Raw genomic sequence first — 22,629 nt, forward strand, 5'->3', positions numbered from 1 at the left:
GAAAGTTATGATTTTGTCACAATTTCAAATAATGAACTATCTCTATTCCACTTCTTTGAAATGTGTATGCATGTATTCAAAAGATTTATGTTCAGTCAATGAGTTTTTAGCAGCCAGGGATTTTGATAATCTATATCGTAGTAAGCAATAAATTGTTTTATCCTTCAGCAAATACTACTTTCCGTTTTTCCTGCAATGTCTTCTGAACTGACAATTCTGATACTGAAAGTTTCTAGTCATCTTCAACCCAGAATATACTAGATTATTTTTATCCCAGAATAAATTACTTTTGCATTTGAATTTTCTAGCATGTAGCTGTATAAAGATTCGATAATTTTATTATTCGTTAATATATTTAGGATACGTTTTTATTTATTTATTTTTTTGACACGGATGTCATTAAAATTTTTTCTATTTGATTCTTTTAACATGAAATCTCTAATAAGTATGGCACCGTTTCTTGCATGAAAAACTCAAGTTTCCTGTAATATATTTTTGTTTGACTCAAAACTGATTTGTTTTCACTAACATTTATTCTGTTATCTTTACCAAAACTATCAATCCTCCTCAGGTGTTATGAGATATGAGAGATGCCTGAATAAACAGTATTTTCATAGACGGACAGTTTGGAATTAAAAATTGACAATCAAAAAACAATCGGAAAACTTTTTTTTATAAGAAGTGCGAGAGAGTGATTACTGTTAGAATTTAAAAAGCCTTATTCTGAAATTTTCATCTTTGTTTGTAATTGACGAAGAATAATTCCTACAATTTCGGTTGAGATTTATCTAAGGTTATATACAAAGCTATGACGGAGTTATAGGAATTGTAAATAAGAATAAAATGTCAGTGTTATGCAGCCACAAATTTTACGGCAATGTACATACACATTTTAAATTTATGTCTAAACTATGTTTGTTTGCTTTGTTATTGAATTGAATCAGTTATGCATATAAGGACTGTTTTATACATACTGTTTAACAAATAGCGAAAAAGACACCTTTTGGTAGACTATTATTTCAAAAGGTATCGGAAGCAAAGATTATTCACTTATTCAGTAACATAATTTCATTTGTAGGGAAAGAACTTAACGAAAATACTACATATTTCTGGCTAAAAGAAATTTTTCAGCTTTAGTATATTTAGAAAAGAAATTAGGCTTTATTGAGTGAAAAAGATATCAATTTTCACATCAGTCTGCGCTTTAAATACCATCAAAATGCGAAATTGGTAGTAAGTAAAAAAATTGTTGATTTTCAAATTTCCAATTTTAGCAAATGGATTTCTCCACGGTAAGCATTATCGGTTGGATGTATATACTATTTACCATATATCGCTTAATGCTTACAGTTTATAATTTAGTCTACCCGTTTTTCCTAGCTGAACCACGCAATCTCCGCGAAGTTGCTGGCGCTAAATGGGCAGGTGATTTCTTAAAAATCATAATTAACAAAACTTTGCCGTTGACTTATAATTTAAGGTAGTGTAATAAGATCTAGCATACCAGCTGGAATTGCGCAATGTAGCAATAATCACCATGCAATACATAATGATATAAAATTGAATAATCAAATTACACGGAAAACTCATATGATTTAATTTTCTCTGCAATTATGAGCATAATTACCGGAAGGAAAACAATAAAGTGGTACCATAAGTGTTTTCATGCTTCTTTATGAATTATAATCTCTCTATGTAGTGAAGTCACATTCTTGATAAGATAGTTAATTGGTTTAATTTCTGCGTTTTTTTTTTTTTTTCAGTTTCCATAAAATTTAAATGGATTGTGAGTTAAATGTTCAAAAAGTCCTGTTCAGTTTTCTCTAGAATGAGAATTTGATTTGATAAATTACTTCCATTACAGAACATACACCGACTTTCTTACCTTGAAAGAAATCCCTGCCTCCACGTCACGGAAGTTAGTTGCAGTAATTACTGGTGCGACAGATGGTATAGGTAAAGGATATGCATTCGAATTAGCAAGAAAAGGTTTTTCGATATTACTGGTTTCGCGCACACAATCAAGACTCGACGATGTTAAAGCCCAAATTGAAAAAGAAACTTCTTCGGAGGTAATGCAATTTTTGAATACTAAAGCAAATGGGAGACCACAAAGGCTACACTAACTATTCCAGTTATACAACAACAGCTAAGAATTTGAAATGTGACTTTGAAGTAAAACAAACTCTAATTCAGTAAATTGGATGCTGTGAATTACAAGTTTAAATTTAATTCCTCAAGTAAAGATAAATGAGCTTCCAGGTTCGAACAATTGTTTTCGATTTTTCTAGTGCAGATATTGATTACTACGAACATTCATTGCTGTCACAAATCCGAGCACTCGACATCGGCATTTTGGGTTCATGCCATATAAATTTAAATGTTTTCTTGGCCTTTTTTTATTTTAGAATCTCGTATGCTTGAATCATAAGCCACCTATTAGTTTATGTATGTATCTTTGTGGGATATGTTAAGATTATGAAGATAGGAAGATAAATGGAATTAAAACATCAATGAAAAATTTTTTGAAAGTTAAAAATGACATAAAACATGTTGCATTTGACTGCATCCTCTATGGAATTCTATATGGGACTCCGGAATTAAGATAAAATAAATTGAATTATTTTCAAACATAATTGTTACTATTCTCAGTGCATTTTTTTTTCTAACAAATTTAAAAGCGTTACGTTTATCCTTCCCAAATACGGATTACCTTATGTCACATTTCTGTGTTTTCATTTCCCGGAATCATATTAAGCATATTAACTACACATTACTCATTATTCAGTGAATAGCGTTGGATCTACATTCGAATACCCCGATTTGTACCACAAAGTTGACGGAGGTGTTAAACTATTCAGGCATATCACTGTGATCAATATCATTCCTGTAACATTGGTAAATATTCTTTCTGCTCGTACAATAGATATTAGGCACTTGACGCTCTGATTTTCATTCTAATCTTTCATTATAAGAGATGTTTGCGATATTTCGTCTGGACAGAATGAGAGTCATAATGATAAAATGCAAGATGTAATGAACAGCAATATGGGTAACAGCAACTGAGATTAATACTGAATAAGTAAGTATTAGCAAGTTCAAATAGAAATGAAATATATTTAATAAGCACTTCAATAAACCGATATTTAGCTAATGGCAGCTGTATTACCGCAAATGTATGAACGAAATTCAGGCATTATAGTCAATGTAGCTTCATCCTCGGCATATTACAAATTACGCTGGTTCAGTGTGTATGCCGCATCGAAGGTTGTGTTTTCCACGTTGTTTTGAGGAGGGATCATAATTATTACCGCAATTAATGTCACACACTTAACACTTATAAGCGAAACAATTTTATACCAATTCCTATACCTCGATTTATAACATAATAATGTCATTACACTACTTCTAGTGTCTGTGTCCTCCGCTGTTATCACTTTTTTTCTTTTTGAAGGTATATCCGTGTTCCTGAAAGCCTTAAAGTGAACCTTTAGTTAAAAGTTTTGAAGTTTTAACTTATTCTGGGTATGCATATTCAACGTCTTATATTTTATTTATTTCGAAACTGCTAGAAATTAAGATATGACCACGTAGGTTCTAGAAATATATCTCTTGGTTAACGAAAATAGTGCAGAAAGAATATGCGAAAACCAATATTATAATACAGGAAGTGAATCCAATGATTGTGGTCACAAAACTAGCCAAGGTGAGTGGTCAACTACATATAGATTTAATATCTGGAATTGAAAATATGCATTTCCTTCACAGAACGAAGGAAAAAAAAAAAAAAAAACGACAAAACTACTTTACTATACTTACCCGGTGTCTAAACAGCAGTGATTTTCACAAAATTTTTTGGATTATTCATTAAAATAATTTTAGATTTTGCAATAACTGTTTATTTTAGGTCAAAAAACCGTCATTTTTCCGACCAAAGGCTGACGTCTACGCTAGATCTGCTGTGCAAACAATCGGAATCATAAAGCATACAACTGGATATTTTGCTCATCAGATAAAGGTTAACTGCACCTACAAGCAATATTTTTTAGTTCATCTGAATTCAAAAATTGTCCGATTTTTTTGAATAATTTACCAGCGTTTTACTTTAAAAACACCAAGTCGTAGAGAAAATAATGAGAAATAAATCAAGGAATTCGAATTCTTTCGTGTATACAGAGCACTAATTTTAATTATTTTTCCAGGTGGAGTGCCTCAAATGGCTACCGGAATTCATTGCTGACGCACAGATTCACAAACGGATGATACATTTTCACAAGGTAATAGTGGCTAGAAAGATGCGTCAAGCTGCTATCACTGAGCCTACTGATGCCAAAAATATTGGTGCACAAAATAAAATCATTAGTGATTAAGTGCTCAAATTACAGATAGCTTCTTACAATGTTTCTAAAGCTTAAAGCCTCTCATGGTGAACTGAAATTTGTAAAGTTTGATTGGAAGATTTGTCCGGATTCTTTGTAGAAAAATGGAATACTTTGAGTTCTCAAGCCTAAAATCTCGAAGAAATCATTCTCATAAGTAAAAAACTACTGGTTAGAAAAATTGGGAAAGTGATTTCCGTTAACTCGCACAAGGTGATATTATTCAAATCAATTTTACAAGTACATTCCACCTTCCAACCACCGCTGGTACTGTTTCCGAGAAATGTAATAAAACAAGGGCTATGCTCTTGAGTGCTTTGACAGACAGTACCTCAAACAGTTGTAAATGCATTTACTGAATTGCAATTCCTTTGTAATTTGAAATGTTGAAATAGTTTGTTAAAACAATCATAAATAAAAATGTTTTCATTAACCACCTCTATTCCGCATCTACCAAAGCGTTTTATATTTGAAGTTGCAAGCTCACGACCGATTTAACGGTATTGAAAAACAATTCGCATTAATCTCTGAATGTTTAGTCATTTAGCACAATGTGGTCAAACTTAAAGAGACTTAAGCAGAATTTTACAAATAACATTCCTTCTCCCATTTCTAAAGATTTCAAATTTGCTAAGAACTCAAACGATATAGATTCTTGCACAATTTTTAGGCCTTATTAACTGATAAGCAATCAATTCTATTTTTTTCTATTTCGCACTCAATTTACATTGCAGATATTTAAACAACGTCACCCAAGCGAGTGCTTCTTTATAGGGGCTGATCATAAAAAATATCAGATCTCAGTCACTGCCTTTCACACCTAACCTCGACCCACACGACCCAACATGACCCGAACCCGATACCACTTAGAATGAATAAGAACATAAGGTCTTGCGGAGATTATGTAAGATATATTACAGCACAATTTCAACTGCTATTCTATAATGGTTAGTGAGAGGAACATTTTGATGGGTGAAGAAGACGCTTGGAGGTGGTGTTTTTAATTTCCGTTTATCCCATCAATCTTCATATTTATGCTTAGACATTCCTCTCCTTAAGAACATACATTTAAGGAGAGGAAGGACCATAAGTTTGAGTATTTTGCTTTAACGTCGAAAGGCCTTAGTTTTTATTGTGATTCACTTTTGTTCCACAGGGTTATAGTTCGTTGATTCTACCCTTTTCTCATAAGGGTAGATATCTTCGAATTTGGGCGAACATCTGCACTTTGCAGTTGGATGCGTCTTATGTGCAAACGCGGTGAGTTCTAATACTTTTTTTTTTAATTGAAATTTTACGCTGTTCTGAAAACTGCTCATTGCAGACATTACTATGTTGAAAATAAACAGGGTAATTTACAAAAGTCTGTTCGAATCATGTAATATCATTTGGTTGTTATGAGTTATGCAGTCAAGGATATCTTGTGGTAGTACAACTGAAAAAATTGCTAGGAATTATATTGTAAATTTATTCTAAAATTAGTTCTTGTATCATTCTTCGAACGTTTAAAGGAAAGTTTACGAAAAATAATCTTCCTAACACTCTGCAATTTAGTTTTATTTTTTAGATTTAAAACAAATAAAATAATTGTTATATTTTTAACTGAATTCATAATTGGACCTGTTAATTGCTTTTTTGTTTTTCATAAATTTTATTTATTTAGATCAACCATTTTTTATAAGAGAAAATTTGTTGTAACAATAGCAGATGGCGAATGCTATTCAACGAAAAATTGCTGTGATGGGTTATCCCTGTGTTGGTTAGTTAATATTCTTTTTTGAATATTGTCAATAGTAGTAGAGAACAAGTAGAGTGATGAAAGGAATCTTCTGAGTATAGAGTGCTGAGTTGTATTAAATTATGCAAAGAGTGAAGTGAATTTACTGTCATTATCAACCTAATTAAATGGAAATAATATATAACGCTGCCATTCTAAGACGACGCAAAAAAAAAAAAAAAAAAAAAAAAAAACAGTGTATGAAATATTTAACAACTGATTTTGAAAACTTGAGATCAAACACAGAGCATGTTCAAATTACTTTTATTACTTTTCGTTTATTTTTTAGGGAAATCTTCTATCACGTTACGGTTTGTGTATGGTAATTTTCCTGATGCATATGATACAACTATTGAAGATATTTATACAAAATCTTATAAATTTAATGGAAAGCAGTTTGCTTTGCAAATAACTGATACTGCGGGACAAGTAAGCCTCTGTTGTGTCATCATCGAGTATTTTTGTGAAATCGTTGCTCATCTTGACAAGTGATTTTGAAATTTTCAGACATTCATTTTTGAAACAGATTTTTTAATTTCTTTCAGCAAGAATTCTCATTGTTTCCTCGTAGCTGTGCAATTGACATTGATGGATATATCCTGGTTTATGCGATTGATGATCGAAAGTCGTGAGTTAACAAGAATTCGTTTATTTCACGAGTATTATACATAGTTACTTCCACTTTCGTTTCAGTGGTAGAATACTCTCTTCTCTTTTACTTTTATTACTACTTTGATTTGAGCATTACTTTTGTTTGCAGATTCGAAATAGTTCAGTCGATTTACGATAAAATAATGGAAAATCTCGGGGACAAAAAGTGAGTGGCAAAATTTCCTAGCGTTTGATTATTGAACTTTCTGGAAACATTTTTTGGTGAAGTCCTGGTCTCAAAAAATTAAACTTTAATTTTCAGTATACCAATTGTGGTTGTGGGAAATAAACTGGATCTGCACTTCAATGCACGTCATGTTTCAACAGAGGAGGGACGGCAGCTGGCTGTTGCTTGGAATGCTGCTTTTTTAGAAACATCAGCGAAAGATAATACAGTAGGTCTCCGATACATTTTTTCTCGTTTTTTTTTTTTTTTTTCAGAATACATCACAAACCTTTGTTTTTTTTACCACTTCCTAAATATAATATGAAAAATCCCTTGATTAGTCGAAGAATATCATCGGACAAAAGATTGCTGGAATTGAAGTAGTGAAATTGTGGCACGATCGAAGCATTCTCGTTGTAATTGTTCAGTGCTTATTCTGCGTAACATTATGAGGAAAAGAAGGCTAAATATTTACAAGAAATCATTATACTATAGCTCCTTAGTTTCTGAGCTAAACAAAAGCGGAATATAGCATTCTCTTGGAATATAGCCAAAAGTTACTTAAAGCAAAATTTCTACGAGTTGATTCACTATCGGTTTACTAATTTCGGATAATTTTTTACAGTCTGTGGAACAAATCTTTGATTGTTTGCTGCGTGAAATTGAAATTGCCAATGGGAATATGAAACGAAACCGGAATGGTTGTGTACTTTCTTGAAATTAATAAGCCAGAGCAGCTTCTGTGCTAGAATGAGGAAGCTCCTTTTTACGCTGCCAAAATCAATTTTGCGCTCATTTGTAAATTATTGTAAATATTGATTTTGTCATATTTCTTTTTACTCCATCCTTATCTTTATGAATTTAATTGTTCGAAAAGTTCTGTGAAAATTTGAATTTAATAACTCTGATTCGACGGCCTAGTCGATGCCATCGTGTATATTATGCTCAAAGTGCATTAAAGGAGTATGTTAAGTAGTTTGCTGATACAAGTAACAACTTTGTGCTTTTTCACTTCGTTATGTTTGTATTATATATATTATTTCTTCACTTCATTTTATGTCGAAAATTATAGAAATTTTTTATTGCTAAAAGGCGTCTAAGCTAAAACCATCTGAAAAAACTGAAGATAGGTTTTAATAGTTTTTATCGAGAATTCGATCTTATATTTTTTTTCAAGTAAATATACTTAGTCGTCCTTATGCAGGCCTTCCTTCTACTCTGAAGTCGTTAATATTTTCGAATAATATGTATGGAATTGCACCACATTGGTGGCAGCGGATATCTAAATCGTGGTGTGGCGATTCATTGTGCTGCTGAACATATGTTATGATTTTTGTATTTTTAAATTAGAATTAGGAGGACAAATAATGAATAATTTAATGGAAGTTTTTGCACACGTTTCCATCCCAACCTTTCGCAACCAGAGTTGGTTCACCATAATTAGCTTCTCTAAATCCTCCCACATTTTCTTTTATACTTTGTGGATTAGAAGTATTCGTATATTTTTGTCACTGACTGGTGTGGAATGTTATTTTCGAAATTTTTCTACTTTCGCGAAATTTCTATTGTAATAGAGATTGCGCCTTTATTCCACTTTTTATTTTTTCATTCCCTGCGTTTTTACCTTTTCCGTGCATTATGAATAGGTTTTCTTATTATTGGTAACCATGATACTACTGCGATATATTTAATGTCCTGTTTGCTTTTTTAGTAACTGCAAAATTTTGCTGGTTTTTACCAGCTTATTTTCTAACCATATCCGGGATCTATACATTCCCATAAATGCATATATGATTTAAATTTCATGTCTTCATGTTTTCATTATAATTTGATGCTTTCGGTTTTGCTTTCAATTTTATGATTCTGATGCTTTCGGGATGAAGGATGAAAGATTATTAGTTTGAGAGAAGGTAATTTTTCTGCAGTAGCAACTAGCAATCTGAAATTAAGCCAGATTTCACTCTGAGACATTGACTTTCTAAAGCATTGTCATTTCCTTGAGTTTATCTCGGTTTGTTTCCTGAGATAATTTGAGATTATGATTTTGTTAACTGACAGATGAACTTCGTAGAATTCTGTCTACCAGTGTGATGACTTATTGGTACGATCGGCGGGGTTCAGCCTTTTATTTTCTTGTACATTCTGTAAAATTCTCTTCATCTAGAGTGAGTGTTTGTATTGTTGTGTATTGCTTATTGTTTGTTAAGGTTCGCTAGTTATTTCATCATTTGTAAGTTGTTCATTTTTCCTACTGAAGGGGTTGATATCAATGATGGAAAACATGAGTGTAAGTTATGTTGAACTGTAACTACCGGAAATTTTGAAATACTGTAAGTTGAAAAGGTCGTTTTGCACATGAAGCGAATCAGGTCCATTGAATGTATAGGGAAAGCTATTTTGGGAAGAAGAGGAGAGGAAAAACGGGGATTCCTCATAGAAATCAATGAAGAAAGAAATGGAAGTATAAGGCTTCTATCTCTGAAAATGATTCTTCTATTAGAATTATCAAAATGATTTGTGCTCCCAAGAAAACATTACTATTTTCACTGTAATTCATTTGTGTTTGTCTCAGCTGGTATCGTTTAGGCTAGGTTGATGATCGTTAACTTGGTTTGTCTCACTTTTCCTCATTATAAATTGTGTTATCGTTACGTAAGGTTAGTGGAGAAGTCTTACCTGCATATATGTTTATTTGTTGAATATGGTTCGTAGTATCAGGAAGAGGTTTATCACTGTCGTGTTTATCTCAATCAGAGCCCCAACAAACATCATTCCTGAGGTGGTGTTGGTCGTTACCTGTTGCAGAGTCAATATTTTTATTATTTGCTGTTCATAGCAAACAATTCCGAAGAAATTTATTCGTGATTGAAATGATTGACAGTTTATACTTGCATTGTACTGTAAATTTTTTTTGTTGATTAAGAATGGTTTTTAGTGTGTGTCACTTGTTTACAGCTAAATCATTCCATTTGAGCCGACTACTTTTAAAAATGCAAATTGGGTATCTAGCTTAACAGTTTCATATTATTATGACAGGACAGGGCGCATTGTAGAAAATTCTTCCGCAGGAGAGGAATAAATCTTCATTATGCTGAAAGAGAAAAGGGTACCACGAGCCGGGATCGAACCGGCGACCTTTAGGTCTTCAGTCTAACGCTCTCCCGACTGAGTTGCCTTTGCGGCGGCACTGTTTACCCACGCATTGCCAACAAGTATCAGTACTGATAACAATATGATAATAATTAAGATTAATAGCAGGGTAGTGGTTAATAATAATAATAAACAGTAATAAAATTTTCAGCCAGCCTATGTTGGATTTTTTTAATTCATAACTCTCAGATCATATTTTTTATTTCTAAATAGATAATTGGAATAAAGTTTTATTACTCCATTTATTTCAGCTTCTCATGGAATGCGACGATCGTTTTCACCAGTCAGGAATATTGCATGCAACACGTAAGATTTAAAATACATATAAGCTTATAATCCGAGTTATATTTTTCTCGAATTTTATTTTGGGTATGAAATCGAGCTAATGTCCATCTGCGACAGGTTAAATACGAACTGGAAGCATGTCGATTGACTCACAAGAAAATATTAAGATTATTTAAGTTGTTCTACTGACTTCGTAGAGATACATACTTCAGCTATTGTAATGCAAAATTTCAGTGTAAGCAGGATTTCACTGCATAAAAACCTGTTTTTCCTTAATTGAACTTTGCATTGAATTTGTAATTTAAGCAGTCTGCTGTCTCCTACTCCTTCTGTATATCCCTTAACAGATAAGGAAATAGTGAGCGAGTTTTAGAAGTCCTACAAGTCTTTAAGTTTAGTAATGGCCATCATGGTCGAAAATTCAACAAATGAATTTTTACAAACTCATTTTTTAACCAAATGTTTTCACAGTTCGTCGATCTTCATCAATTATTTTTATTTGGAAGAGAAATAATTTAGTGATATTTGAAATATATGTATATTTATTTATTTACTAATTTCAGACTGAATTTGACACAGATGGCTGCAAAAATAGATTCACTGAAAAAGTGGACCGTTTCGACTTACAAAACGACAAAACAGTCAATATGTGAAAATTTAGGAAGAGTTAGGAAATTTTTGAAGTTTCTCTTTAATAAAATTTCATCTGTTTTTGCTAGAACTTTTGTTATATATTTTATTTTCTTCCCTCCTCACTAGTTTCGTCTCTGTTTTCTATTTATGTTGTGGTGTTAATTCATTTTTTCGCCATTTTTGAAGGTATTAAAATTAATGTTGAATTTATATGTATTTTAATGTTATTTGGTCTGATAATAATAATATCTAGATAGAACGCACAGTTGACAAGGAATTAGAAGAACAAATCGAACAACTGAAAATATTGCACAAGTATTACAATCAGGTTTGCTTCTTAATTTGCTATTGGTTGCTTAGTTTTTTTTTGATTATTATTTTATTTTATTTGTTTATCTTTTTAAAAAGCGGATTTTAATTTGCTTCAGGTGTTAACAATGTCAAAATTATTCATGTCAAATTTTCATCAAATGAATGAAGCACAAAAAAGTTTAGCGGAATCCCTTTATCAACTCTCACTGAAAGAAATGAGTTTGAAAGTAAGTACTTGTCTTAAAAAATTCTTCGAACTCATTATAGCTGCTTCGAAAAATCTTTTTCTTATAAGCAGTTTTTTTATTTTTAGCAACAAAAGCTGATTGATTATGATTTCTTTGAAAACTTTTATTTGGAGCTACCAAATTCCATTTTTCATGTGTGTGAAATCTTGGTTTCTAGTGATGCTATTCAAACTGTAGTAGTAGTTGAAATTGTAGCAAATTGTAGTAATACAATTTTTGTAAACTTTTTAGGCAGAGTGTTCTTCGAACTGTGATTCGCTGCGTTCGGTAGCACATAACGGTGAACTTCTAGAACGAGCTTTGTCGTTTTTTCTTTCATCAATTAAGACATTATCTGAGAAAACTTTTGAAGATACAATAGAAACAATTCATAATTATGACCAGGTTGTTCTCATTAACTCCAATCAAATCAGTGCTAAGATCCCGGTGTTTTTCGATGCTTTTAGACAAAAAGCTCCATTCGAATTTAAACTGCCTCTATGGTTTTAACTTAACATAGTGTTCTTTATAATGGAATTTTCAAAAGTAGAATCCAAGTGTAACAAATTGTGAAAAAGGTAGTGCAAAAGCCGAAATAAATTTTCACCTGTCACGTTACCTTTAGGCTCGTTTGGAATATGACGTGCATCGCAATGAAATAGTGGCGCTACAGCACTCAAATGCAAGTCCTGAAGCAATCGCAGGCGCAGATTTCAGATGTAATCAGCATCGAAGAAAATACGAACAACTAAAAGCTGACGTTAAGGTCTTTTTTTCTTTTCTAGTTCATTTTTCACCAAAGTAGAGCAAGAGTTAGGGAATTTTTTATTAGTATGTGTTGTTATTGTTGTCGGAATTCTACAACGTCAGCAATAATCTTATTGTTCTTTTCTGACTCGCGTGATAATAGGGAGAAATGGACAAAGCGAATATTAAATAGTACCAACAGTGCATTAAATGTTTGCAAAGTGTTCGTACTTGCTATAGTCGCCGCTGTACCATCGTTTGTTGAAAGTGAATTGTGTAAGTGCTGAAATGATCCAAATCAAAGCTTCAATCCAAATACCAAATAATAGTTTTAACTTCTCATATATAGTGGTTGTTGGCTTACAACAACATATGATCACAGTGAGTAAAGAGCTATCACTCACAGTTCATCTTTATCTTTACACAGTGAGAGTCCGTTTAGAACATTATTCAGTTACTTGTAAGAGTGACTGTTAGATTGGAAGACCTCTACAATATTCCAACATTACATGGTTTATAAGGGAGTTAACTGATTTTTTAGCAATCGAATGTAAATTTGGCTGTCGATTGGAACACCTTCATAACAAAAGTGGTGGCAATTTTGAACATATTACGCAGAACATTTTTCATTAACAGATTTTAACATTCTAGACAATGCACATAGAAGCTAGCTATAATTGGAAGATGTTTAAATAAACAGTATTTAGTCTACATTAATGCAAAATTCTTTTGACATAAATTTATTTTGGTTTTTAATATAAAGTCCAGGTTCATCGAAGTGCGTTTGTTTTGATAAGTAGTAGCTATAGCTAGAACCAAAAAAAGCTTTTTCCTAAACGAAAATAAAATGCATTCTACAGTGAGGTTCTGTTTTTCAGGTTAAACTGAGATTACTAGAAGAGAATCGATGGAAAGTAATGCGTAAGCAGTTGTTACTTCTTCATAATGCCTTGATCGCGTATTCTTCAGGTACAATTTATCTGCTCCATTTACACAGAGTGAGTAAAATCAGAATTATCTCGAGGACATAAATCAATTTGATTATATATAGATTTTAATTAGTTTTTTTTTCTTTAAATTAGTAGCTGCTTCTGTACTAAAGCTGAGCGAAAAACTTCCGATGGTACATTTAGGCAATGCGAAGGCCTTGCATTCAGCAGTGGAAAATTTAAATTTGGGCGAGACAGCAAATGAAGATTTTGCTTCCTCATTTTTGGAGCAATGAAACAATTATCCAATATAAAGCAGTTTTAGTCCTGTAATGTCTGAGTTCAAATTCAGCTCATTAAACGCTTTAATAACTTACACATGACTGCAATTCACTTTCTGTTAATCAAGTTTACTTTTCATTGCCAAATATATAATAAATTATAAAGAGGCATTGGAGGTGTAAAATACTTTAAATTATCTGTCATTACTGAAAAAGTAAGGAAAGTGCCTCGGACCATCTTTGAGACACTGATAATAGGAAAAATAGGTTGTCATAACTACTGAAGTATTTCCAAAAATTTTTTTACCATAACGGCTTATCTACCTTCAACATTAAGAATATAATTTTTTTTTTTTACTTTTTAATGTTTTTCTGCAATTGTTTGCACATAGCGATCAGCGCAAACAGTCGGCAAGTTAAAGGCGGTTTAGCTACGTCAGTCTTTCCACCGGATTTATAGACTGGAAAAAAATAAACTTAACAATTATATGCTTCAACGTAGGAGTCTGCGTAATGGTTGCAGTTTACTTACTTTTCATTAATAGAGTAGAATTGTGGCTATAGTTGAATTATGCGTTAATCTTGACTAGATATTAACTGCTGTTTTTGTTTTGCACATATTTATTCCTCTCTTTCGATCAGTTCGGTCTCCTTCTTCACCTGTCAGCTGTCGTACTGTTTATATGAAGATATTCGAGATACTGTTTATATGAAGGTTTTGGGAGGAGCTTAGCAAAGAAGCACTCTTGGACCAGTTTATGATGAAATAGATGTTTTGAATCTTCATAATAAGATTTGTAGTAAGGAAGTATAACTAAGCTGTGAAGAGTGTTTTTTTGGAAGCGAGCACTTTGCTGTTTCAACTTCGGTATTTCGGCAAGCTTTTTTGGCCATTTTCAGAATTTTTTGAAAAAACGGCTTAGACGTATTTATGCCTCATGAATTTTATTTTTAAGTTGCATCTTAAATGATAATTTCATTGTTATTTATATTCATTGTAAACACTGTTTCACATAAAATCAAAATGAGCACTTTGTTGTTCATTGTTTCCCTTTTAGCTTTACACTACCGAAATTAATGAGAAACAAGAATTTGGGAATTGAAGGAAAGTATGAAGACGAGGATTCGTATGATGATGAGCAGATTTACATACGAGAAATAAGGGAACACATTCCAAAGAAATCAATTTATGATTTATTTCACCAATAAATGAATCAATAACTAATGCAATACATTAGCGTTCAGAAAGAGCAGCGATCATATGTCGATAAAGTATAGTAGGGATGGGCTCGATCTTTTGGAAATATGTGTGTGTATCCTGTACTTGTAGACGTTAAATTAAAAAACACGGTGACAATGCAGCAATGCAAGTAATTGACTATGTATTAAGTTCAGTTCATACTATAATCGATTGCAAAGTTGCAAGATAGCAAACATTTCCAGCACAGCTTTGTAATAATGGTGGGAATTGGAAGTTAATCATCGTTGCTACGTCGATGATGCTCTTGCTCAAATTTTTTTAGATCTGTGAATGCTTCCTCGAGGTCCTTTGTACCTCGACGAATCTCTTAGTTTTCATTTCAGTTCTTGGTAATTTAACCAGTACTAATGTGACTTCGGGGACTTATTGGTTAAAGCATTCTATATTACATTTATGTTGCAAGCTATATTTAATGCTTACATAAGAAATTATATTTACATATTTAACGTTTGAAAATATGGGATTTCTCAATTTCCCAATATTAAACACTTTTTTCTATTATTAGTTAAACATATTGGAATAGAAATTTGCGAGGAATGCCTGTATCTTCTTATTTGCATTTTCTTGGTACAATAATGTGTTGAAGGACTACACTGTTGTGTTTCTAAATGTTAAACAAATATCGTTAAAGCAAAATCGCACATTTTAATCTTTCATTGATGTATTATACTTTGTGAATTAGGTACAGCTTGAAATATTCCTGTGCTTTTCAAAGTCATTAGTTTCACAGAAATTGCATTATCGTGTACTTTATCTTATTTTGTTTCTCCATTTTATCCAATCTTTCATTTGTCCATCTCTTCATTGTCCTCTGTCTTCGGTAGTTTTCCGAGAACTTCCATTGGTCGTTCAAGTAGACAAGAGGAGGAAAATATTCATCCCTTTCACGATACAACTTTCCGATCTCTTTCTTTACTCCTCTTTAGAAATAGTACTGAATTATAGAACATCATCGTTCCACTTTTCCTAATTCTTTAAATGCTTCAACAGGTTACTTTTGCACTTTTCTTATTTTTTAAATTTCAATTTTGATTTTTCCTGTCTTCCAAATAAAGGCAATGAAGGCGAAAACCAGGCTTTCTTTGAAAAAGTCACAAAATGTTTATTAGTCAAAAGATTAGTTTAGTATTTGAACTACACTTTTGAATTGTCTCGAAATGCAAACTATTCCTTGGAACTTCTCAGATTCTTAAAAGATCGAAGTTCATTACTAATCAGAGAAGAAAATGTCACCTCATAAACTTTATGAGAAAGGAATAAGCGGGAAAAGAGTTTTGTGAGAATCGGAGAAATTACTTAATAGGGCTTTAAAAGAAAAGTCTTTGATTCAATAGTTTTTTTCTTAAGTAAATTTTGTTAGGTGTATTAAGTATTGGGTCAGAGAAATTCTTTCTGTTTTGATCCCTTTTTTTTTTTTGTATTTATAAAGCAAAGTTTTTTAAAAGCGCCCTTATTTCTTAGGAAGTACTTAAAATACTGCTTTATGAGTGAAAGGAATAAATTTAACCTAGATTTGTACACCTGACATTATTTAATTCAACTAAATTGTACTGTTTTCCAAATGTGAATTGGTGAAAGAAAGATGAACGAAAAGTGATAAAAAGTGCAAAATAAGGTGTTTGATTTAAGCCGTATGTCCATTCTAAATATCTAGATATTTTCCATTTCCGTCAATCATTTCATCTTTTCTAGAAATGCAAAAGTGAAAAGAAAAAATCTCTTGAATTTTCAGGTGTGTAATGAAAAACTGTATCGCAACTTGATAACAGATTGAAAGTTGATTTTAAGAAGAAAAAATGTCACGTTGGATATTGAAAGTATAAATGAAACCGACGATATACATCAGAAGTGTGCCTGAATGACAAATGTTTAAAGCATATTGTTCAGTAAGTTAGTTTACTTGTAAATTGTTTTTTAAATTACAGTTAGGTTTACGTTTACTGTATCTCTTTAACTATTTCTCTTGGTAAGAGATAGAGTGTTAAATTGTTACAATTAATTTTAGTTATAACCTTAACATATGTTTTTTATGTTTACCTTCTTCCTATAACACTAGTATGTGTAGGAAGAGCAACGAAATATAACCAAAGCAAGTTAACTAGTTTACGAGAAAGATGAAAGTATTCGGTTGTTCGAAAAGAGGAGAAAGAGTACAAGGAGTAGTTTTCATTAATTCAAATGCAGGATACCAGAACTGCAACCATTGGTGAACAAAAAATAAATTAGATTGCTTCTGGTTTCCTTTACATACATTAAATCTTGACTTGTTTTAATTTGCTTCAGTGCATACATTATAGATTGCTTCTGCATACATTAAATCTCTTGACTTGTTTTAAACTTTTCTTTATTTGTTTAGCTAGCGATAAAATATTAAGCTTGAGAGGAGTAAAGGATAAAATGAGAGTGCGGCATACTCTGGAAGGTAGTCATACAAACATTTCGATAAATAAACTTTTGTTGAAAAAGTGGCAAAGACGACAGCACAAAAAAGCTCTAATGAGTATTTCCATTCATTTCTTCCTGTTATGATGTAGAAGTCTGCTAATGAATTGAAATGCTCTGTTAAGAAATGAAATAAGCTTGCAAAAAAGGGAAAAAAAAATGTCTTCCATATTTTAGATCAAATGTGTGTGTGTGTTATAGATATCGTGACGCACACTTAAACAGTTCTGTTTAATTGATGCAAAACGTTCATCTATCATTTAAGTAAGAAACACTGTTTATAAGTTGCCTCCATGGTCTTCACTAGAAGAAAAGTGGATAAGGGTATGGTGCAACACTAATTTATCAAACTTAAATATCATATATACCAAATGAAGTTTGAGATTAAACAGGAGAATGATAAACATGACTATTAATAACAAATTTCAGTATATTTAGAACATTCCCTCACTTTGACAATATTTCCTTTCCTGTTTACTTGTCACTGTCGCCACTTACCAAACCAGCATTCACATGTACTAGTTAACTTTTGTTTTTCTTCTCACACATGTCCCACCGTTTTATCCTACGCCAATCTTAAAGTCGCAGTTTTACGGCTTAATTAACTTCTCAAGGCTAACGATGATGCATTTTGAGTATCGCATACATCATCAACAGCTCATTGTTTACTTTTGTGATTTCTCCACCTCCAAAGTTATTTCGTAATTTCTTTATGTTCTATTACAAGGAACCACATTCCATCCGTTCCATTTATTGACATTCACTCAATGTTTGAAAAATTCCCTTCTCACTTACTAACATAGCTTTTCCAAGTTTGTTTACCTACTTCCATTATCAGATGAGGTCAAACAAAGTTTAAAATGTTCGCTTTAATTGATTGATTCACTTATTTCCTTCTTGGATCAATGTTGATAAACATTTTGCACCTTGCGATATCTATTCTTTTAAATACCTACCCTTTCCGGTGTAAATGGCGAGGAATTACCAATCTAATTAATATAATTAATGAGTATATGCATTTAATTTGTTCTTAAATATTTCCGTTAGATAGAAAACAGAATCGCACATACTTCCTGTATATTTTCTTCAATTACTGTCGATTTGTAGTGAGCTGTTAACTTATTTATTTGTTGATCGACAACTGAAATTAAGCTGTTATCTTCCGATTACGCTATTGGCATCAAATTCTCTTTTTTGATCATGCTATACTTTTCGCTCAATAGGTTTTCATAATTTATTATATTCCCTTCTTTAGATCTCGTGAAAAAACATTTGCGAATTAGAAGAGTGCAATATCAAATATTCATCTGGTTATGTCAAAACAGTTAAAGTTGAGAAAAAATGAAACGGTATAGATTATAAATACAACATGACAGTTTCATGCATAATTTAAATGAATTTCCGAGTTTGTATCCTGTTGAATGAGTAACTTTCAAGTCAGTTTTTGATTTGATTCATTTATTAAAGTGCAGTGGTCGTAGTATTCTTTGATTTTAAGAGACTGAAAGAACATTGCTAGCACAGATATGCGTTATTATTGGTGGTAAGCTCATAATTGCTTTACCTTTTATGCAACTCTTTCTTATTTACCGAAATAGTAAGCTACTCTCGAATCTAATTCTGTTAATAATTGAATATTCCTTTTCTCTTCATGCAAGTTACGCACTCAGCTGTTGTTTTGGTGATATTGGTAATATCGATGACAGTTGTTGAATGTTTTTTAAAGGTTAGAGTTAAGATCTGGAAACTGATCCTCATGGATTTTTAAAAAAGCAGTTTTAAAATAGTGTCGATTGCCGTCTTTTTAGTTGAATTAGACAATTTCCAACCTTCTATTGTTCAATATTCTGTGATAGAGGCTGAATGACTATGCTGATAAAATGATGGAAAGTTGAAATAGACTAGAACGGAATGAAATGAAGGTTAAGGCCATACTCTAATGTGACTGAATTTTATTTAATATGTTATCGTAGAACTCACGAAAGACCCCTCAAAAAGAGCAAAGTATTTAAAAGTTTTTAAGATACATAAAATGAGTGTAAGCCAGATAGCGGTAGTGGTGATAGTGATGCAGTAGTAGTGCGGGTGGTTTTTCGGGAAGTGGTAAGGAATAAGAGAAACTGTTTTGATGATATGAGACGAATAAAACTTATGCAAGCTGTTATAGAAAGCTGCTAGGAATTTGATGTTTGAAAAAATAAATAGCTGAGAAAGAGAATGGAAGAGCAGACGAGAAGCCAAAGGACATTTTTGTTGAAAACAGTCAAGTTCTTCGGAAAATAAACCTAAATGCTGAAAGTGTAACAATGTGAAAGATAGCTGTCAAGCGAATAAACTTTCTTTTGTTATTTTCTTCAAGTTTAACAGATCGAGCAACCAACTAGTTTTTAGGAAAATTATGGATTAGGAGGTGATGATGATACATACGACCAAGTGGTCAGTTCATTTATTTACATTGATGAAGATTTTCCTTTCCATGTTGCTGAAATCTTTTTATCTTTAATTCATATATCCTCCTGTGAAGATGCCATGAAATCTTCTTGTTCTGCTTAGAATGCAGAAAAAGCACTTCCATTGAACAGACATTTTACCATACCAAATTTTAAACCTTGCGTAAGTGAAATCGATATTGTCAGCGTATATGGATAGTGAGCATGAAATATTGATTTTGGGTTCAGATGAAAATTGTTAGTTCAAAGATCAAAAAGAATTTATTCTCACAACACATCAATCTCTCTATTCCATAACTGCATATGTATATGCATAATGCTATAAATTTAAAACATAACAGATTTTTTGTCAACTCATTTCATAGGATAGTTCGCAACTGTTATTTCTTTCCAGATAGTAATGAATCATTCAAAACAAGATCTCTTCGGTACCAAAGGCTCTGCTTTAATTGTACGCTACGTGACTACTTTATTGGGATCTAAGAAGTACCGTATTCACAGATTACCCATTCGTTACGTCAATGAAGAAATATGAATTTGATGTAGATTTATTAGTATTTCAAAACATCCATGCTTTCTTGACAGTTTTGATTCTTAAAAGGCTATCATAATCAGTAGTGCATTACATCATCTATTGTCAAATGATTCAGCAGACTTCATTCTTATTTCATAGTTGCTGAGATTTATTTATTTCCTTTCTAGCATTGTAATAATTTTTCAAATGCTTCAATAGTTTATTTGACGAAAACGTACTGTCATGTATAGTCACTTTTGTATACTTACTTTTCAACTTTTTAATAATTGAATTTTAATTTAATCTGAATCTTTCTACTTAAAACTTTTTATTCTTGAGAAATACTGAGGGATACGTCATTTCAACAATCCCTTTGTGAACAGTGTGTGACACCTGCTAGCCAATAATCTCTATCTAGTAATATATGATGAATAGAATCGTTGCCATATTTCAGAAAACTGGAAATAGTAAATTGACAAATCAATTATTACGAGAATAAAGAATACGAGAATAGCTAAAATGATCACTCACTGCAAGGAAGATCGGAGGTTCAATTCTCGTTCTCCTTTTTAGGTTCTTCGTGCTATAATAGACATTTGCGTCACTTTACCAGTTGTGAATGCGTTTCTTCTCTAAAATGTCTCTTATATTTCAACTAATTAAGTGCCTCTTACTCATATTTCTGTTAAGATTTGTGTGCCATAATGTTATTCTAATAAAAATTAACTTCAGCGTCTTTTCCTTCTGATCACATGCTTATTCAAATAAATTCACTGTTTTAATTAAAGGTATTAATTCATGAACAAAGAAAAATTAATGGATCTCAGAAATCAGTTCCCCAAAGTGCTTTTTTAAGAAATAAATTCAAAATGGAATTGTTGAAGAAATCACAAACACAAATGGATAACATCCGCTACGCATAAAACCGTAAATATCTACAGTCTGTGCAATTGGTGGAAGAATAAATTCTTTGAAACTTCATTACTCCCCATATTAGCCCATTTTTGTTTAAAAAACCAAATAATCGACAATTTGAACAGTAAAATGATTTATATTATGTTAAATTATAGTTTGAGCCATTGTCGGACTTTAAATAATTTGAATTTCCTACAGTTTCAAAACTTTCAGCTAAAAAAAATGGACTGTTTATTAACGTGGTTTGTTCAGGAAATTGAATGCTGAAGACAAATCCGCGACAATATCACGGATTTTTTTTCAATTAGCAGACAAATTTTTATTAGAATTGTTTTGTAAAAAGTGGCTTTTTTTTATTCCTTAAGTCATACTTCGATATAAGAAAGGTAAGATGGATTAGGGCGCAGATGAAAGTGACACTGAGAATATGGTGATAAATGGATATTTAAAAGATGTATCTGATTCGTTTGTCCATTAAAACATATTTGCAGAGCGTATAAATGTGTGCTTATGTACGTGATCAGAAAATACTATAGAGAAGTGGAATTGTCCGTGTTCTGCTGTCGTTGATGATGACAACATCTCTTAAAAAAAAGAAAAAACTTCTATCAGAGTAGTGATGATGATAGATGACAGTATTGATGATGCTGGTAATGTGTAATAGTCATATACTACGATTCCATACTGCAATTATGTTACTCTTTCGAAATGGTGTGGAACAGGATGGATGGATTCTATTCCTGCTGGCATTATTGATCCATCTGTTCCTCACATTGTTTTCCGGAACAAAATTTGAGAGATTTCTTTCGCGAAAGATTACATTTTATTTGCCATTCTCTGATTGCATTCGTTCCTAACTGAAATTGTTATTTGAAGTAAAAATGTTTGTAGCCAGCCTCTTTAGATATTTGACATCATTTGCCATGGCAACGAGTGCTATTCTGATAAGAAATTTAGTCAGGCACGTGGACCTCATTTCTTAACATTATTTGACAAGTCAGAGAGTGCAGTGAATTATTTGTTTTTATAAGGTGATGAATTATTTTCATGAAAAAAGTAATGTGAGTGAAAGAAAAGAGGAGAAAGATAGGCAAAGGTTTGCAAGCAAGTATAAATTATTTTCTACTGCTTTTCTGGACTTTTTTGTCAGGATCTAACTGTTTTTAAGATTTTAGTGTTTGGCTGGAAGTCTTGAAGTTATAAAAATAAATGAAATAATTTGCTTCATTCACTAGCTGTAAGATGATTATCATTAGACTTTCTATGATGCCTTAAGTTAATTGCTTGAGAGACGCTACTCCAATACTGTATTAATATTGCGTTTCGATATTAAATTGCATTTGCTACGCGGGCTTTTTTCTTTCTTTCTTTAAGAGCGTAATAAATGCAGGACAGAAATGCAATATTTTGGAACAAGTAGGACTTTTATAGTCAAGGAAAATTACTCAGTGCGCTGAACATGAGTTACAAAGATAGCATACTATTCTAGATTCTTCTCTTTCCATTTTTT

The 22,629-nt window shown here is 32.0% G+C and overlaps 3 protein-coding genes and 1 non-coding gene across 5 annotated transcripts; 3 read left to right on the forward strand and 1 right to left on the reverse strand.

Annotated features, from left to right (window-relative positions):
• Positions 1 to 1,277: 1,277 nt before the first annotated feature.
• Positions 1,278 to 4,370, forward strand: Bm18110 (Uncharacterized protein; the record flags this gene model as incomplete). Of its 2 annotated transcripts, none has more annotated exons than XM_043076910.1 (8): positions 1,278 to 1,425; positions 1,930 to 2,072; positions 2,263 to 2,359; positions 2,789 to 2,898; positions 3,151 to 3,267; positions 3,602 to 3,706; positions 3,908 to 4,018; positions 4,203 to 4,370. In XM_043076910.1, 8 exons carry the CDS (start codon positions 1,278 to 1,280, stop codon positions 4,368 to 4,370), a joined length of 999 nt encoding a protein of 332 aa, XP_042932844.1. The 2 variants fall into 2 exon arrangements, with proteins under 2 accessions (XP_042932844.1, XP_042932845.1); XM_043076911.1 differs by having other exon boundaries at positions 1,418 to 1,425; positions 1,865 to 2,072.
• A 1,716-nt stretch (positions 4,371 to 6,086) lies between these two features.
• Positions 6,087 to 7,691, forward strand: Bma-rheb-1 (Uncharacterized protein; the record flags this gene model as incomplete). The annotated part of the gene is made up of 6 exons (XM_001900353.2): positions 6,087 to 6,138; positions 6,446 to 6,585; positions 6,702 to 6,784; positions 6,917 to 6,973; positions 7,070 to 7,202; positions 7,599 to 7,691. 6 exons carry the CDS (start codon positions 6,087 to 6,089, stop codon positions 7,689 to 7,691), a joined length of 558 nt encoding a protein of 185 aa, XP_001900388.1.
• A 2,389-nt stretch (positions 7,692 to 10,080) lies between these two features.
• On the reverse strand, positions 10,081 to 10,156 carry Bm14630. Its single transcript has one exon. It is a non-coding gene; the product is annotated as a tRNA-Phe (tRNA).
• Positions 10,157 to 10,385: 229 nt separating this feature from the next.
• Positions 10,386 to 13,552, forward strand: Bm4348 (Uncharacterized protein; the record flags this gene model as incomplete). The annotated part of the gene is made up of 8 exons (XM_043076912.1): positions 10,386 to 10,429; positions 10,972 to 11,074; positions 11,295 to 11,369; positions 11,470 to 11,580; positions 11,833 to 11,985; positions 12,206 to 12,346; positions 13,206 to 13,296; positions 13,461 to 13,552. The coding sequence occupies 8 exons, from the start codon at positions 10,386 to 10,388 to the stop codon at positions 13,550 to 13,552; spliced, it is 810 nt and encodes a 269-aa protein (XP_042932846.1).
• Between the last annotated feature and the right edge of the window lie 9,077 nt (positions 13,553 to 22,629).

The sequence above is a fragment of the Brugia malayi genome, assembly GCF_000002995.4.
Source record: "Brugia malayi strain FR3 genome assembly, contig: Bm_v4_Chr1_scaffold_001, whole genome shotgun sequence".
Lineage (NCBI taxonomy): Eukaryota > Metazoa > Nematoda > Chromadorea > Rhabditida > Onchocercidae > Brugia > Brugia malayi.